Source organism: Nilaparvata lugens, chromosome 1 (assembly GCF_014356525.2).
Source record: "Nilaparvata lugens isolate BPH chromosome 1, ASM1435652v1, whole genome shotgun sequence".
Lineage (NCBI taxonomy): Eukaryota > Metazoa > Arthropoda > Insecta > Hemiptera > Delphacidae > Nilaparvata > Nilaparvata lugens.
Window position 1 is genome coordinate 68,047,241 of NC_052504.1, and position 20,008 is coordinate 68,067,248.

The window sequence follows — 20,008 nt, forward strand, 5'->3', positions numbered from 1 at the left end:
TAAACCTTCCTCAGTTCAGGCTTGAATTGGGTGAAACGCTTTGTAGAATAGGAAAGCATGAACCTTTGAAGAGGGGGCGGCCAAGTGCAACACCATCACCTGCACCAAAAAAAACTAAAACCCAATCCAAGTCAGCACCCCCTAAGGATGTTGCTTCAGATCAGTTGTCACACTGGATCGTACATACTGACAAATCATGTAAACAGAGGTGTAAAATGACGGGATGCAAGGGGTTTTCAATGTTTGAGTGTTGCAAATGTAAAATAGCACTCTGTATGAACAAAAATAAAAACTGCTTCTATGATTTTCATAATAAAAATTAGTAATCTTCCATTCAACCAAATCACAAAGCTTACAACTTTACAAATTTTAGTATTTTAATCATTAGAAACTGTGACAAAACAAACAATCTTCCTCATTTAGTTCGGTCATAGTGATTTTTTTAAACAATTGGCTTATATCGTAATTTTCTTATTTGAAGAAAATAATCTTTATTTGAAAATCTACAAGTGTAAAATATTTTGTTTTATTGTGAAGAAAAATAAGAGAATAGTGTTTAGCAATATTAATATAAACACATCTATAGGCAATCCTAGGATTTGGAGGATACAGGAAAAACGATGTAAGTAATAAGATTTTATTGTCTGTAATGCATGGTGTAGCCGATTGGCTACAATACATATTTAATGGATTTTTGAGGAAAATATATGACTATTATTTTTTTTCAGAATGCATGAAGAAATATTTTTAGCTTTGAAAAAAAAATCATGCACTAGAGGGTTAATGTAATTGTAATTTAGAAGTAAAGTCCCCCTTATAGAATATAATAATGGGATGAATTAGGATGACGATTGATTCCCTCTATATGTTGGATCTTCAATCCCCTCTTTTGGGTGATTATTTTTATTATTGTCATTGAATATAATTTATCAATTTTGAAGTGGAAGTGTTCGATTTATGTATGTTAATAATATTATTTATTTCCTCATAGGAAGCGGTGAATTGTATTTATTTGATGATCTACCTAGATCATCAATTGAATACAATCCTATTAGATATTGGTAATTATTATGTTTCTAATTCTGTTGTAAATTTGTCATCAGGTTTCTGTATCGGGCTGAGAATTTCCATTGTAAAAGGGCCGGCGACTTCTTCCAACGATGGATGGAATCGTACGTCATTGAACGCTGATGAGGAGAGAACAAGACTAACTCCCTTTTGGATCTGTCGCCGCGACGCCTGAACATTCCTGGAGGACGACTAATCATCTTCACCCTTCATCCATCTCCGCCAGGGACTCCGGACATCGCGACGACAACTACAAGATGAGTACTTGATCTTTCCCCACCAGAATTCAATGTGTCCCTTAGATTTTGGTCTCTTAAAGACGTAAATACAATTATATTTGGTCTCTTAAAGACAAAGATAATCTTTAATTGAAGAAAGTATTTATTGTAAAGTGTTGCTTGAATTTAAATATTTAATATAGAGGCAATCAATCGTCAAATGGTTTTTATTTCGGATTCCTCACCACTGGAATAGTACTAGAAATTTCACTAACCCCTCCACCATCGGGGTCTTGCATGATTTCCAAACTCAATTATAGTTGTCTGAGAATTTAGGTTCTCAAAAGACACTATAGTTGTAATGATCATGTTTATTGTATACCTCACGAAACCAACTGAGCCGTCTAGTATCAAACTCGGCTATCTCCACTTTTTGACGAAATTGGGTTATGGGTGCATTCTGATTCTTCAATAGATTCTCTATCATAATAGAATGTTTGTTAGCTTCAAACTGAACTAGATTCCTTTTTAAAAGGCATTTGAAATTCACCGTTGGTATCAAAAACAACTATCTCCACAATAATCAGCTAGAATCAAACTTGACTATCTCCAGCAGCCAATGAGCGTTCAGAAAACAGTCACGTGGCTCACATCATATAACCTCACTTTCAGTGTAGCGATTACAGATAGCTTCCAGTTGAACTTTCACAGTTTTCGTTTGCAGATTCAATCAAGATTATAATTATTAGATTAATTCCTATTATTGTAGAAGTTTATTTTGATAATATTGAATATGGAGAATTATGCAGAAACTGTCTCTCCAAGAAAGGCACGTAAACGACCATGGCAGCCCAATAGATGGAAGAATAATGTTAAGAAGCAAACAAGGTATGTTTAGTTCTAAACTGAATTCTCAATTTTATCCAACAATAGAAAATATTTCAAATATTTTTATGAAAATGTAGATTCCTGGTGGTCAGTGTCCTCTCATTATCATTTTGAATGGAGGACTTACAACTTCTTTTATCGCAGGTATTCTCCAGCAGCTTTACCAGAGTTTCCGAAATGTAATCACAACACAAAAGCTTTCCAATGTTCGAGACTTACAATGAAAGATATTAAAAGTGTTCATGATCAGAATACAGGAGCAAGAATAAGACATGTCAGGACAATTTTCTAATGAATTGTATACAAACTAATTCTATCAAAAGAAGACGATCCAAAGACTTTAGTAGGGAGCCTAGGAATATGCAGCTTAAGTTCAAAATCAGAAAAGCAGAGGATGGTATCTTTGTGCCTGTGTGCAAAGTCACATTTTTGAAAATATTGAATGTAACCAGAGCCAGAGTTGACTATGTAGCCAAAAATTTCATATCTAAGGGAATAATGCCTACTGAGAAAAGAGGTGGTGACAGAGAGTCACAATCTTTCCATCCAAAAAGAGAATCTATTAAAAATTTCATATGTTCTTTGAATTGTATTGAATCTCATTACTGTCGTGGAAAATCACTTTGGAAGTATCTATCTTCAGACCTAAGTATAAACAAATTATGTACAATGTACAACAAGAAGGTTTCTGATGAGTTAAGAGTAAAGAGATCTTATTTTCGTTACATATTCAAAACAAAATTCAATCTTGGGTTCAAAAGTCCTAAGACAGGTGCTTGCTCAACTTGCATAGTCATTGATGAGAAAATAAAATCAGAGAAGGACCCAGACAAGAGAAGTCAACTAATGATTAACAAACATGTGCACAAGCTCCGAGCTAAAAGCTTTTACACCTTGCTGAAGGATAATGATCCAAACTTACTGATTTTATCTTTTGATATGCAGAAAACCCTGTGCATGCCCAAAGTTCCCGACCAACAGGCATATTATTCAAGGCAGCTGTATTTGCATAATTTTACTGTAGTGCAAGGAAATTCAAAAACTCTGTTGAACAGAAATACTTGTACCAGCTACTGCTGGCCGGAAGATGAATTTCCGAAAGGTTCAAACCAAATAGCCTCAGCTGTATTCCACAAGCTAAACTCTATCAATATGGAGGAAAACTACAACAAAGTACGATTGATGGCTGATGCTTGTGGAGGGCAAAACAAAAATCAAGCACTAATTTGTATGTGTTCCAAGTGGCTGCTTCAAGCACAAAAAAATATTAAAAGCATTGAAGTCATTTTTCCTGTGCGTGGGCACTCATTCTTGCCCTCTGACCGAGTTTTTGGTCAGATAGAAAGGGAAATTCGAAAAAGTGATGTGATCGCAAATCCTGAAGACTACCTCAAAATAATAGAGAATAGATCAAAAATTCAGAGAATGGGTGAAGACTGCAGCATACTGGACTGGATGGGTGAAGCCAAACGAGTTTTCAAGTCCACTGCATCCTGGCATTTCAAAATTTCTTGTAATAAACGGTTTATTTTCAAAAAATCTACAACAAATAAACGTAATGTCCTCATTAAAGGTGAGGAATACTATAATACCTCATTGAATCATTTCAAATCCATTACAAAAAAAATTTTGAAATAAGCGATATTAATCCCTCTGAAATTGCAAAAGGAAATGCTATGAATATCAAGCCAGCAAAAATAGGGGATGTTGAAAAACTTCTCAAAACCCATTATGGAAATGAATGGTCCAGCTTGGAAAAATTGTCTTATTTCAAGGATGTTATCAGTGCTTATCACCCAGCAACTGATCCTGTTGATGAAGAGGTCTTGTGTGAACCACAAAATTAGCAGGATGCCTTCCAGATAAATCTTGTTTCAGTATAACACTTAAAATCCGTTCATCTGTTTCAGGTTATAATATAAACCATTTTACAATTATTTTTCAATATATTATTATTATAACATCAATTTTTCAATAAATATTTTTCGGTTTTTGAGTTATTTGGTTTTGTAACTTCTTTTTTCATCATCTTTTCATTTTGAGACACTTTGACCATCCTGGCCTATTACAAAAAAAATTTTGAAACAAGCGATATTAATCCCTCTGAAATTGCAAAAGGAAATGCTATGAGTATCAGTATCAGTTCGGACGCCGAACAGTTCGGTTGTGCTTGTTATCTGTGTTGTGTTTAAACAGTGCCAGTGAGAATTCTGCTTATCGACTGAACGAAAAGTAAGGTTACTTCATGTCATAATCTTCAGTCAATAGCTTTCTTCTTCTATAAATAATTTCTCCTTTCTATAAATTATTACCAATAATAATTAACTAACATTAAAATTTTTAATTTCTCTATTACCTTCTGAGTCATCACCTATTCCTCAATCCCATCGTATTTCAGGGGCCTCCAATAACCTAAGTCGTCTCGATAGCCCTCCTGACGCACGTTCTACCTTTCTTAAATAATATTTACCTCTTTTATTAATAATTGATGTATTTATACCGTAACGCAGTTAAACTGGGTGTTCCTTTAACTTTTGGTTTTCTTCAACAAATAGTAAATAAAAGTAAGAAGATAAAAATGGTTTCATGAAGATTGCACGCTATGCAAAGATGCGAGTGCAATTGTAATAAAGTCTTCAATTCAAAAACTACATTAATTTGCTCTTCATGTAAACTTCATTTTCACTACCTATGTGCTAAGTTTACGGAAAGTAATTTCAAGAAACTATCAAAACAAGCTACAAGTAGGTGGCGTTGCAATACATGTAAGAGTTCTAAGAATAATAATTTAATAAATATGCCAGACAACCAGGTATCATTAAGTAGAGAATTGATCGCTGAACTAAAAAAGGAAATAAGAGATGCAATAAGTGAAGAAATGAAAGAGATAAGAGCTGAGATTAAAAAAAACAAATGAAAACGTTTCTGACCTAAGAAACTCCGTGGATTTTTTCTCTGATAAAATCGATGAATATAATGTAATGATTGAAAAGTATAAGGTGGATCACTCTAATTTGGAAAAGGAAAACGAAGTATTGAAAACAAAATTGTTCGTGTTGGAAAAAGACCTAACAGAGCTCCAGCAATATGGAAGAATGAAAAACCTGGAAATTCATGGAATACCGGTAACAAATAATGAGAATATTGAAAAAATAATCGTTTTTTTTGATATTATTCATATGAATATTCGGAGTATAGGAAGAAATTTTGATGAATTCGTCTATATGTTACATAATTGTAAAGTGAGTTATGATATCATAGTATTATCAGAAACTTGGATAAGTGATAATGGGTTTTTTGACTATAGTTTGGATGGATTTACTGCAATAAGCAAACCAGGGCAACTGAATAACAGTAATGGTATATGCGTTTTCATAAAGAATAATATAGAATTTAACGAAGTCACTGGGGTGAACAAAGGAGCGGATACTCTTACAATAAAATTAAAAATGAATGGTTCAATAATAAATTTGATTGCCGTATATAGGTCTCCTGCCGCTGACATTGATGGTTTCTTATCTGATCTTGATATACAACTGAGAGATATTAACAGAATGGAAAAAATTATCTTGGTGGGCGACTTGAATATAGATCTATTGCAAAACAGTAGAATATCAAATGAATATATAAGTTTGATGCAGATAAACGGTCTCAAGTCATTTATTAACAAGCCAACAAGAGTAATGAATAATACGAAAAACTGTATCGATCATATATTTTATAGAAGTGGAAAAATTAGTGAAGAAAACATTCTAGGAGTAATTCAAAAGACTTCTATAACTGATCACTATTGTACAACTTTTCACATTAGAATAGAAAAACAGGCATCTGAAAAATCGAATAACTCGAATAATTTCATTGAAAAAATAAATTTTGACAAACTCTTAGATTTTTTAAAAAAAGAAACCTGGATAGATGAGATTTCAGAATTGGATAACTCTACTAACTTAGATAATATAGTTGACCGTTTCGTAAATAAGTTGTTATCTTATATAAAATTATCAACTAGTCAAATAGAATTAAAAAGGAGGAATAGACCCCTAAAAGAATGGATAAGCTCAGGCCTGGTAAATTGTATAAGAACAAGAGACAAAATGCATAATGCCTTGAAAAAACATCCTTTTAATATCACATTGAGAGGTATAGAGCCTATAGAAACTTATTAAATCAGCTAAATTCGAATTCTATAAAAACAAACTGAAATCATGTGAAGGAAACAATAAAAAGGTATGGAACTGCATCCAGGAAATATTAGACACTAAACGTCATAAGCTCCCCCCTGATATTGATCCTGAATTATTAAATAATTATTTCTCACAGGTGGGAAAGACATATGCAGAAAAACTATTTGAAGAAAATGAAAATTTTCCTCAAGAAACTGATAATAATTCTAACTTTCGATTTCTGAATTCATTTTTCATACGTCCCACAAATTATGATGAAGTTATAAATCAGATAAATAGTTTAAAAAATAGTGCTGCTCCTGGTTTCGATAATTTAAGTAGCGTTTGTCTTAAAAGAATAGCCCACTTCATAGCTCTACCTCTAACTTTAATCTTCAATAAATGTATGGAAATAGGGCATTTCCCAAGTCATTTTAAAATTGCCAACATAATTCCATTACACAAGTCAGGAGATAAAACAAACCCAACCAATTATCGTCCAATTGGCCTTATAAGTAATATATCCAAAGTTTTTGAAAAAATTATAAAACAACAGGTTGTTCCATACTTGAATAAATTCAATTTAATAAACAAATATCAATATGGTTTTCAAGAAAATAAATGCACTGAGGATGCCATGGCTGAACTTGTAAATATAATAACAAATAACTATAAGTCAAATAAAAAAACTTTAGCTGTATTCCTGGACCTGGCTAAGGCGTATGACACCATCCCTCATTCAAACCTGCATGAGAAACTTGAAGGAAATGGCTTTCGTGGTCCAGTATTAAGACTATTTGCTAGTTATTTGGAAAACAGAACACAAGTGATTAATTTGAATGGAAGGGAGAGTAAAATAGCTTTGTCAGGATTTGTCCTACCTCAAGGAACAGTATTATCCCCAATTCTATTTCTAGCTTACTTGGACGATTTATTGAGTCTTCCTATTCAGGGATGTAGGATATTGTCTTACGCGGATGACACTGTATTAGCTTTTACTGGATCCTCGTGGGACAGTGTTATATCTCTTGCTAACAGTGGACTTTGGAGGGTGAGTTCTTGGCTTGTGAAGAATGTTTTGACATTGAATTATAAAAAAAGTGTTTATATGACATTTTCTCCGAACTCGAGTACACAGCCAACTGACAAAATAGATAATGTAAATGCAGTTAGAGTACATAAAAGGACTTGCTTAAATGACCCCAACAATGATGATATGAGTTGTTCATGTCCTGTGTTAGAGAGGGTAACTGAAACAAAGTATTTAGGTGTCACTTTGGACCCAAATCTAAGATGGAATAAGCATATAGATAAGATGTGTAGCAGGATGAAATTCATGATTCATAAATTCTATAAATTGAGCTTACTAAAAGAGAAATCTTCAAGTAAAATGGTCTATCTTGCATACGCCCAATCAGTTTTTCAGTATGGAATTAGGGTCTGGGGTGGTGCTTTTAATGCTCATTTCAATAAACTAAATATTATTCAAAAGAGTATCCTCAAGGCATCACTAGGAGTGCATAGAAGGTACACTAGCCAGCAACTTTTTATGGAGTTCGGAGTTCTGTCAGTTAGGCAACTGTATATCAGAAATCTTGTTAAATATATCAGCAACCATATACATCTTTTTACACCTCATTCAACTAATTATAGTTTTAGATCAGTAAATAGATGCTTTGTTCCTCGAACATATCTAACTATATGCAGAAGACAATTCAACTATACAACAAAAAAGCTTATTAATTTTATGCCAGAACATTTCATTGCAGGAAAACCTACAAAAGCACTTAAATTAAAAATTGAAAGCTGGATAAAGACAGAAGATATCATACCTAAAATATTTTAATTTGAGGTACATAAATACTGTCTTCCTCAGTTCCTCTGAATTTATTATTAGTAGGGCTATACTCCCAGATTAATTTTCTCTCTCTGAGTTTAAGTTTTATTTTTTGAGTCATGTGTACTGTATTGTATTGTTTTTCTAATTCTCTCTTTGCTTACAAAAGGAATTGCATATATGCTACAAATGAATTACATTATGTTACTAAATGGATTACATATGTACAGTGAATTGTAGATTGATAATTACATGAATCATCTCTTTTTCTTTTGAGTTTTTAAATTATTATGAATTCATTCTAGTTTTTCTGCTCTCTTAGTATTTCAATCTTAGTACTTCTTCTTTTCGGATTGAAATTTTATTTTTTTTCTAGTTTTTCATACATTCCATATGTTTCTTTTTTCTTTATTATATTTTTTCTATTTTCTTCCGACTGAATCTCAAGCCACTAATTATAGCCGACTGATTACTCTGTGCCATCGGTCAAACTACTTAGTTTTGCTGGTAACACCAATGATAATATTATAATCGATTTTTAAATGGAAAATATTTTAATTTTAAGTTTTTGTAATGTATTGTATATGAAAATGTTTATATTTTTCACATTTGTAAAGTTTGTTTAATGATTTTGGCAATAAATATTTCTTTCTTTCTTTCTTTCTATGAATATCAAGCCAGCAAAAATAGGGGATGTTGAAAAACTTCTCAAAACCCATTATGGAGATGAATGGTCCAGCTTGGAAAAATTGTCTTATTTCAAGGATGTTATCAGTGCTTATCACCAAGCAACTGATCCTGTTGATGAAGAGGTCTTGTGTGAACCACAAAATGAGCAGGATGCCTTTCAGATAAATCTTGTTTCAGTATAAGACTTAAAATCCGTTCATCTGTTTCAGGTTATAATATAAACCATTTTACAATTATTTTTCAATATATTATTATTATAACATCAATTTTTCAATAAATATTTTTTGGATTTTGAGTTATTTGGTTTTGTAACTTATTTTTTCATCATCTTTTCATTTTGAGACACTTTGACCATCCAGGCCTAGTAAAAATAAAGTAGACTACATTAATGAAAATTCTTCAAAAAATTAGAAATATTCGGTCCCTAATGATATTGACAATATTATTATATTTATACAATGTGAGATAAGTTACATAGATAGCACCTAGGCAAAGTATTAGTCCTTTAATACAAACAACCTGTGCTCAAGTTCCTCAGTCATGAAGAACAGCCGTATGAAATGTTCAGTTTACCAAAATATCTGGACCTGTTGATTGGAAAACAGGGTTTTCATCTATCTGTTAATATATGAACGCTCTGCGTGCTTCAAAATACGATATGATAAAGTGTTATTTCAAAAAGATAATGAATTTTTGAAAGCACAAAATTCACAGGACAAACCCTCATTAGTTGGCATCAAAGTCAACTATCTCCCAAAATTGGTATCAAACTTGACTATATCCAAGTTTAGAATCATTATTTCTCTTGAATGACTGATGAAAAATTAAAACTGAGTATTGATAAATGATTCTACATTTTTTGTCATATTTTTAAAATTAATTTCAAAATTTTGATATAATATTTACAATACAGAACAGTTATTTGACTATCCTGGAAAAACATCCTGGGTGGAGATAGCCGAGTTTGATACTAGACGGCTCAACTGTGCCTTTGATTTAGATATTAATCCTCCAGATCTTGTGATAGACATAGAAGAATTGGAAGTTGATACCAATAATAAAGAAAATGCTTCAAATACTGCAGTGAGAAGGCATAATCATCACTTACCATGCACAGAGGAAGTAAGTCTATTTACAAAGGAAGGGTATCCCAGAAAAAAAATGAAATATAATCTGTCTGTAGTTGAGAGGAAAAAATCCAAGTTAATGGAAGTAGCAGGAGCCCTCTTTGTACAGCCAGCTTGTACAGAGAAATGCAAATTGAAGTGTTCCTCCCAAATATAAAAAAGACAAAATGATATAAACAAACAATACTGGGAGCTTCAATCAGCTCAAGATGGAAAAGCTTTTATTTTGAATTCAGTGAGTAAAATGTGAGTACTAAACGTAAAACTAGCAGATCAGAATCCAGCATAAGATTGTTTACTAATGGATACTTTTTAAAAACAGATGGTGGCACTTCTATTAAAGTCTGTAAAGTTTTTTTTCTAGCCACATTAGGTTATAACAAGAACAACAACAAAATTATACAGAAACTTTCAACACAGCAAGATAAAATCTCACCAAAACGTGATGGAAGGAAAGGTAAAATTCCAAAGAACAAGGCAGATCGTGATTCAATAATAGAGCATATTGAGACTTTTGAACCTAAGATATCTCATTATAGGCGCGAACATGCCCCCAATAGGAGATATCTTCCTAGTGACTTATCTATCACCGACAGGCAATAAGATTACTTGAAAAAACATTCTACCATAAAAATTTCATGATGTGATCTGTACAGAAGCGAAGTTGCTAAACAGAACATATTTTCTTTTGTTAAGCTTGGTAATGAAGAGTGTGAGCAATGCGAACACTTCAATTCGCATGACCATACCAAAGACCATTTACAGGAAAACTGTGATTTATGTCAGATTTGAATTGAATTGAATTCTTTATTGTCGTTAAACACATAGTGCAATAGACATAGTCATCAGGAAACATAAAACATACAACAGTCACACAGACAGATACAAAATAAAGCGTTTCACAGAAGTCAATAAGGAGTCGGAACACATATCACAATAAACTTCAACAAAAAATGAGTTCTATACATAAATGATACATGAATAGATATAGCCTATGAATATATTTAAACAGTGGAATAAATCATAAAAAAGAAAGGCTCTCTATACTCAAATCATTCCATTCTTGGAGTGAATATAGTGGTTTGGATTTCAGGAACTTGTACATTATAGTTTTAAATTTTCTAAAACTAACATCTCTAGCATCTAATGGTAGCTTATTAAATAATTTTATACTCATATGATCAAAGTTCATTTGAGTCTTTGTCAATCTAGCCTGCGTTACCTGCAGCTGATTCCTATTTCTTGTGATGTGACTATGTATATCGCTTCTTTGCATTAATTTATCGAGATTACCTTTAGCAAAGAGCAAACAATTAAGAATGAATAGAGACGGTACAGTAATTATTCCTAGTCTTACAAAATGATCCCTACAAGACTCAGTGGATGGGATGCCAATCATTCTTCTCAGAGCCTTCTTTTGCCACAGTAATACATCTTTAGCACCAGGAGCATTACCCCAGATCAGAATTCCATATAACAAATGAACATGGAAAAAAGCATAATAGGCATTGATGACCAAATCAAAGCTGGTACAATATTTCAACTTGCCAAGTAAATATGTCACTCTAGATAAACGTTTACAGAGGTTCATAGTATGAGTATCCCAGCTCAGCTTAGAATTCAGGTGTATGCCTGAAAATTTCACATTCTTGTTCTCTCTAGCAGATTTTAAGCTAAACAGTAAGGACTCTGTTTTGTTGCTGTTAACGATCGACCTATTAACACTAAACCAATACTCAGCTTTAAAATTTCACATTCTTGTTCTCTCTAGCAGATTTTAAGCTAAACAGTAAGGACTCTGTTTTGTTGCTGTTAACGATCGACCTATTAACACTAAACCAATACTCAGCTTTATTGAGCGCTGTTTTCTGGCCAAGCTTTCCTGGATCTTTATCATTTATCAGAAATGTAGTATCATCTGCGTATAATATACATTCACCCTCAGTTGCATAATCAGGAAGGTCATTTATATAGACCAGAAAAAGAAATGGACCGAGGACCGAGCCCTGTGGGACCCCATTTCTAATATCAAGTAGCCCAGACTTTTTATTTCCTATCTTGGTGGTTTGCAACCTGTTACTTAAGTAAGATTTCAAAAGATTGTATTCAATATCCCTCACTCCATAGTATTTTATCTTCTCAAGCAGAATAGCGTGATCCACAATATCAAACGCCTTACTCAAGTCTAGAAGTGTTGCAGAAACATCATGACCCAGTTCAAAGCACTTCAGTATATGGCAGACAAGAACTTCCACAGCTTTACCTGTAGATTTGCCACTCCTGAAACCAAACTGGGATGGCGTGAACAAGTCATTTCCATGTAATTGACCAATTGTTTCTGCATCAGACTCTCTACCACCTTTGATATAACTGGGACAAGAGAGAAAGGTCTGTAATTATCTGGGCAAGATTTATCTCCTTTTTTGTAGACAGGCACAGTGACAGAAACCTTTAGACAGGAAGGACAGACACCATCAATGAGTATCCAGTTGATGAGGTAAGTCAAAGGTTGCAACAGTTCTTCTTTCAGCTGCTTCAATAAGAAATTAGAAAGACCATAGAAATCCTCTGAATGAGAATTACTCAAACTGTCTATTACCTCTCTGACATCATCCACAGTGACCTCTCTCCATCCAAAAATGCACCTCTCTCTGTCTATTGTTTTATGACTCAGCACCATAGCACTAGACAAATCTGCATTATGGTCATTGGGTCTTTGTATTTTATTACAGATGTTTGCAAAGTGCTCATTGAAATCAGTAGCAGAGATAGGTAGGTTCTCATCAATACGTTTTAGCCGGTTGGTCTCAGAATTAATTACTCTCCAGGCAGCTTTGCATTTGTTACTGGACTCACTAATAAAATTTCCATTGGCCTGCTGCTTTGCTTCTCTGATCCTCTGCTTGTATTCCCTTCTCAATCGACGATAAATCGGTAAGAGGTCTGTATTACATTTCGAAATTTCATGATATACCACCAAAATTGAACGGATTCTATCCAATTCAGGAGTGAACCAATTATTCAGTGGTAAGTTTGCTTTTTGTTTGCGAAATTTCTTCTTCTTTAAAATTGGACAACACTGATTCAAAAGACAAGTCAAATTGTTTATAAACAAATTTGTGCCTAATTCAGCACTATCAACTTTGTTAAAAGCTTCAACCCAATCGATAGTGGATAGTTTATGTCTTAGTAAATCAATATTTGGACCTCTCACACTCCTGTAATAAAAGGGGTTTTCACTTGCCGTATTGTTAGATTTTTTCAATTCCTTTTTTATATATGTTTTTATCCCAGAATGGTCTAATAAATGAGGCTCCTCTACAGTACATTCAATTTCGTTATGTTTTATGTTTGAAAAAACATTGTCAAGGCAAGATTCAAACCGAGTAGGTTCATAGTTAAAGCAGTAAAAATGATTTGAACGGAGCATATTTTGAAATTTACGAGTATTAGCACTATTATTCCTAATATCAATGTTTATGTCCCCCGTTACAACTATTCTAAAACGTTTAGATTTATGGAAATGACATAGATAATTGATGAAGCCGCTAGTGGCCTCTGTAAAATTTTCAACAGACGAACCGGGAGGTCGGTACACAGTAGCTATAATTAGTCGATCATTTCAGAATACAATAGCAGCTATTTCACATAGTCCCTCAGTGCAATATTCACTAACATCTACAATTTCATACTTATTATGATGAGAGTAGGTCTCATTAATAAGAATAGCAACCCCTCCGTGAACACTATTACTTCTACAAAACGCTGAGCCGAGTTTATAGTGAACAGGAATATACAAGTCTAATTCATCTTTATAGAGCCAGTGCTCATTGACAAAAAGCACATCTATTTGACTATCCCTGAGAAACAACTCTAATTCATAAAATTTATTTCTAATGGATTGCAAGTTTATATGAAAAATGCAAGTAGGCAGGTTGGAGTTGGATGATTATATCCTACACTGTGTTGACTTTGATTTAGTGACAAAAGAGATGACTGAATCAGACTATTATTACCAGGTGACTCTGAAGATTGTCTCAAATTTAGATTTGAATGTAGGATAGGAGTACGAACAGTCATATTGGGAGTCAGGCAAAGAGATGTTGGAATCATTGTGGGCATATCATTTACATATTGTATAGCGGGAGAACAACAAGCATTAGGATTAGGTTTATCCAAAAGCACTTCAGTTCTCAACGATGTGAGATCGGCACTAAATAAGTCTCTCACGTATCTCGCCAGCCGGTTGACCATAATCCTCTCCCCTCGTCGGTTGAGATGAAGCCTGTGCCTCGAAAAGTGTAATCTTTTCAGGAACGTGTTAATATCCATGAAGTGGATGTTGAGTCCTCCTGTATAGTTTTTCACCGCTCTTGATAGGTAGGCGTTGGCATAGCTGATATTCTCATTGAGGGCAGGATCGTCGTACCTGTAGGGCACACTGCATACCGGGATATTCGTTTTTAGATCCACATCAGTAAGAGATCGCATTGCTTGATCCAATGTCAGTTGAAAAGGTTCGTTAAGATGTAGGTCATTTGAATCCGCCAATAAAATGACACAATCATCTTCTGTAAAATCTTTGACTATGTCAAGACCTTGCTGAATAACGTGCTTCAACTTTGCACTAGATTTAGTACTTACTAAAACTTCCAATCCATCTCCAAATTCACTCGTAAAATTACAGAATTGCTTTCCCTGACTATCTGCTAGAATTGATTTTTTTTTCTTTTTGGAAGTATCACCGTTATGAGTCTTTGGTTTACTTCGAGTTGAGGGGTGTTGATGAACCTGAGCTATCACCTGTATTTTTTGTGGCATCAAAGGTGACGATGTATTTGAAGAGAGCACCGAAAATCGGTTAACTGTTTCTATGGATCTGACCTGTCTGTGTTCATTTCTTAGTTTAATTGTATTTCTAGGTGTACTAAAGTTAGTAAACTCAATAGAATTTCGATCCGAATTGAGTTTTTCTCTGTTGAGAATACTATTTTGCTCAGCTTGGATTATGTCTATGATAGATGGATTATGTCTTCAACTCTTCATCCAAAGCAAGCCTGGATGTCTCCAGACATATAATTTGGAATGCACACACTACAAAGGCTGTTGATGCCAAAAAAGGATCAACAGATGACAGAGTTGTCTATTCAGTAGTCATGGAGAAGGTTATAATGTTACCAAGGTGTGAAATGTTTAAAAGAATCATTTTTACCAAAAGACTTACAGTGTATAATGAGAGTTTTGTTCCTGTAGGGAAAAAACACAATCCTCCAACTGTAGCCTGCTTATGACATGACGCAATCAGAGGCAGGAACAAAGAAGAGCTGATAAGTACAATCTACAAAATTTTAATAACTACCTGTCGTGATGTGAAGAACGTTGTATTATGGATGGATAATTGTTCTGCCCAAAACAAAAATTGGGCATTGTACAGTTTCTCACTTTATGTTGTAAACTGTACTGAAATATGTGCAGAAACAATTGAAATCAAATATATTGAGCCTGGGCATACGTAGGTACTGTATTAAAATAAAGTTGCTTTCTAAAGAACTATATTATTATTATTACTTATTGAACGAATTCACTAATTAACGCCACATAATATAAGACTTAAACTGCAGTGAATTTTGGAAACTAAATAAATAATGATAAAGAGGGATAAAATGAATGCTGATCTACAAAAATGTAGTCTACATTTCATTTAAAAAATATACTTCTTCATAGAGAAGCATTCATTGAATTTCCCTCCTTGACAATACTTATCTAGTTACCAATATTCACTGCAGTAAAAGTATTCTGAATACTGTATTACATGGCATTAGTTAGTGAATTCATTCAATGTATAAAATAGTAGTTGTTCAGAAAATAATAGATAAGTATACTGAGAATAGTGATAGATACCTACTTTTGAAAAAACAGTCAGAAACGCATAAAATTAATGGAATAGAGAATGCAAATAATTGATTATTTTTTGCTCAATTTAAGCAGTGGCTTCATTTTGATGAGACTGTCATCTTTACAGTAGTCAGAGAAAATCCTACGTTATTTGTTATTTTGAAATGAGTAATGATGAGGCTAGGATGTTGACATTTATAAGTTCTTCAATGGCTTGAATAATGGATAACCTATAACATTGAGAGTGAATGAATTAAATATAGTTATTCTTTCAAACATGAATCACTGTAAGCCAAATGGTCAATGTTTTTCTTAATTTTGTATAAGATACAGACAAGTCTTGTAAAAATAAAATTCAGTATCATATACTGCTATTCAAACATGTTATTTCCCACAAATTATAATGAAGTTATAAATCAGATAAATAGTTTAAAAAATAGTGCTGCTCCTGGTTTCGATAATTTAAGTAGCGTTTGTCTTAAAAGAATAGCCCACTTCATAGCTCTACCTCTAACTTTAATCTTCAATAAATGTATGGAAACAGGGCATTTCCCAAGTCATTTTAAAATTGCCAACATAATTCCATTACACAAGTCAGGAGATAAAACAAACCCAACCAATTATCGTCCAATTGGCCTTATAAGTAATATATCCAAAGTTTTTGAAAAAATTATAAAACAACAGGTTGTTCCATACTTGAATAAATTCAATTTAATAAACAAATATCAATATGGTTTTCAAGAAAATAAATGCACTGAGGATGCCATGGATGAACTTGTAAATATAATAACAAATAACTATAAGTCAAATAAAAAAACTTTAGCTGTATTCCTGGACCTGGCTAAGGCGTATGACACCATCCCTCATTCAAACCTGCTTGAGAAACTTGAAGGAAATGGCTTTCGTGGTCCAGTATTAAGACTATTTGCTAGTTATTTGGAAAACAGAACACAAGTGATTAATTTGAATGGAAGGGAGAGTAAAATAGCTTTGTCAGGATTTGGCCTACCTCAAGGAACAGTATTATCCCCAATTCTATTTCTAGCTTACTTAGACGATTTATTGAGTCTTCCTATTCAGGGATGTAGGATATTGTCTTACGCGGATGACACTGTATTAGCTTTTACTGGATCCTCGTGGGACAGTGTTATATCTCTTGCTAACAGTGGACTTTGGAGGGTGAGGTCTTGGCTTGTGAAGAATGTTTTGACATTGAATTATAAAAAAAGTGTTTATATGACATTTTCTCCGAACTCGAGTACACAGCCAACTGACAAAATAGATAATGTAAATGCAGTTAGAGTACATAAAAGGACTTGCTTAAATGACCCCAACAATGATGATATGAGTTGTTCATGTCCTGTGTTAGAGAGGGTAACTGAAACAAAGTATTTAGGTGTCACTTTGGACCCAAATCTAAGATGGAATAAGCATATAGATAAGATGTGTAGCAGGATGAAATTCATGATTCATAAATATGAAAAAAAATATAAAACTATGTTTTTTTTATTTTTTTATTCTATTTTATAATCTTAAACGTAAATAAAAGTGTCTGTGCATTTTAGAAATGTTATATCTATGCATATCTCCATGATTTTGTAATTTATACGAGAAGTCCATCTATCCCTAAGTGGTGGTCCATCTATCCCAAGAGATATTGGGATAGATGGACCAATCATTAAAATGTAAAAAATTCACAACTTCAATTGAGATCAATTTAAGAGCTGGAGAGATACATTTATCTATTGTGGTACTCTAATACAATATTGTCAAATTTTTATTAATTCAAAAATATATAAAATTAAGGAAAAAAAAACATTTTTGAAAAAGTGGTCCATCTATCCCGGACTTACCCTAAGTAATGGCGTCTTTTCGGGCAAAGTGGCCACTCTCTTAATGGCCAGTGGCCACTTTGCCCGCCCCTTTATTTTATCATCAGGTAAATTTTTTAGGCTATCATTGAGATAGCCTACCTATAAACTATTAAGATTAATAACATTAGGCTACTTCAATTATTTTATTTGTTTATTTTTAATCATTTCAAAAACAACATATTGCAAGGAACAGCATGGTTTTATACCCATTCTCCTCACACACATTCATACTCACTCATGCATAGCCATCATTTCCATAAACTGCAACTCATATTTCTCATTCAAGTAGAGGTGATGAGTGAATCATAATACTGTATAGAGCTTAGATTAAATTTTGAATAGGATAGAGTCTATAAGTAAAGGTCTATGGGAGGTTCTTTTGAGTATGATATGAAATGAAAATATTCTCCATTAGGTGGATTTAGCACTACCTAGTGGAGTTACCTAGTGGAGTACCTTTTTTACCTAGTGGAGTTAGCACTAGGAAGTCCTTTCTACCATTCAATCTCATTCACAAATAATACAATATGGGTATGCATGAATAAATAAATAAATAACTTATGTATGAATGATGGAGAAACTAAATACTTTTTTTAATCTTCATAATTTCGTTCTCTATTGTTACAGTTACGCTGCTATCAAGATGCCATCTCATTATAAGAGAAAGACTGACCATCAGTCATGGGATTCGGAGTTCATGAAACAAGCAATACTGGCTGTGAAGAGAGAAAAAATGCCATTTGCGACAGCTGCAAAGCTGTTCAATGTACCAAGGAATACTCTCAAACGTAGAGTGCTTGACAAAAATGTCTATGCAGTTGAAAGCAAGAAGGTTCTGGGCAAATATAGAAATGTTTTCAGTGAGGAACAAGAACAGGAGCTCTGCGAATATATCATTGACATGGAGAGACGATTCTATGGGTTGACTCAAAATGAACTACGGTGTGCAGCCTACAGCCTTGCAGAAAAAAATAAGATTCCACACACATTCAACCATGAGAAGAAGATGGCTGGCAAGGATTGGGTAGCCGGTTTTAAGAAGAGACATCCTTCTATCAGCCTGAGGACACCTGAAGCAACATCCCTAGCAAGAGCTCAAGGATTCAACAAAGTGAATGTGTGCAAATTCTTCGAAATTTTAAAGACTGTTCTAGACAAGCATTCGTTTCCTGCTCATAGAATTTACAACTGTGATGAAACAGGACTTTTAACCGTTCAAAGTAGAAGTACAAAAGTTTTTGCTTTAAAAGGCAGGCGGCAGGTGGGAGCAATCACTTCTGCTGATAGAGGTCTACTCTCAACCTTCGAAGTATGCATGTCTGCTGGGGGAACTTTCATACCTCCTTTTGTAATATTTCCCAGGAAAAATATGAAAGCAGAGCTGACAGATGGAGCTCCTCCTGGCTCAGAATTTGCATGCACTCAAAGTGGCTGGATGCAAGCAGATATTTTTTTAAAATGGTTTGAACATTTTTTGAATCATTCAAAGCCTTCAGCGGAGTCACCGGTGCTCCTCATATTAGACGGGCATGCCACACACACTAAGAATATTGATTTCATCAACATGGCCAGAGAAAATCACATGACTGTGATATGCTTGCCTCCCCATTGCAGCCACAAACTGCAGCCTCTGGATGTATCCTTCATGGCACCCTTCAAGGCATATTACATTCAAGAGTGTGAAAAGTTACTGAGGAATAACCCTGGACGAGCCATCACACAGTTTCAAATCAGCAGACTCCTTGGTGAATCTTTTTTGAGAGCAGCTGTTCCCTCAACAGCCATCAATGGTTTCCGAAAATGTGGAATTTTCCCATTCAATCCAGATGTTTTCCATGATTATGACTTTCTACCAGCTGATGTGACTGATATCCCAATTATGGAAGAGAAAGAAGAAAATCAAGAAACAAAAGAAGATTCTGGACCTAGTGGTGTGAATGAAGATATGAATAGAAGCTCATTTAATGTTTCTCCTAGAGAGATTTTGCCTCTTCCAAAAAAATCCCAGATTGTGCAAAAAAGGCAAAACAGAAAAAAAGGAAAGACAGCAGTCATAACAGGAAGTCCTTACAAAAATGAGTTATTGGAAGAGATGCAGAAGAGACAGGAGAATGTCAATAAAAAGATCCAGAAAAGGAATGAAAAGAGAAATATTGCGCCAAAACAGAAGGAAAAGGGAGCAGTTTCTAGAAATGTAGGCAAATCAAAAAACCCGAAAACAAGAAAATCAATCACCAAAAAAAATTGA

The 20,008-nt window shown here is 33.8% G+C and overlaps 1 protein-coding gene across 1 annotated transcript; it reads left to right on the plus strand.

Moving 5' to 3' along the window:
- Nucleotides 1-18,403: 18,403 nt before the first annotated feature.
- On the plus strand, nt 18,404-20,008 carry LOC111053634 (tigger transposable element-derived protein 1-like). The gene has a single exon (XM_039437602.1). The coding sequence runs from the start codon at nt 18,404-18,406 to the stop codon at nt 20,006-20,008; it is 1,605 nt and encodes a 534-aa protein (XP_039293536.1).

Coding starts and splice junctions, on each gene's coding strand:
- LOC111053634 (XM_039437602.1), top strand. CDS start 18,404: ATGCCATCTCATTATAAGAGAAAGACTGACCATCAGTCATGGGATTCG.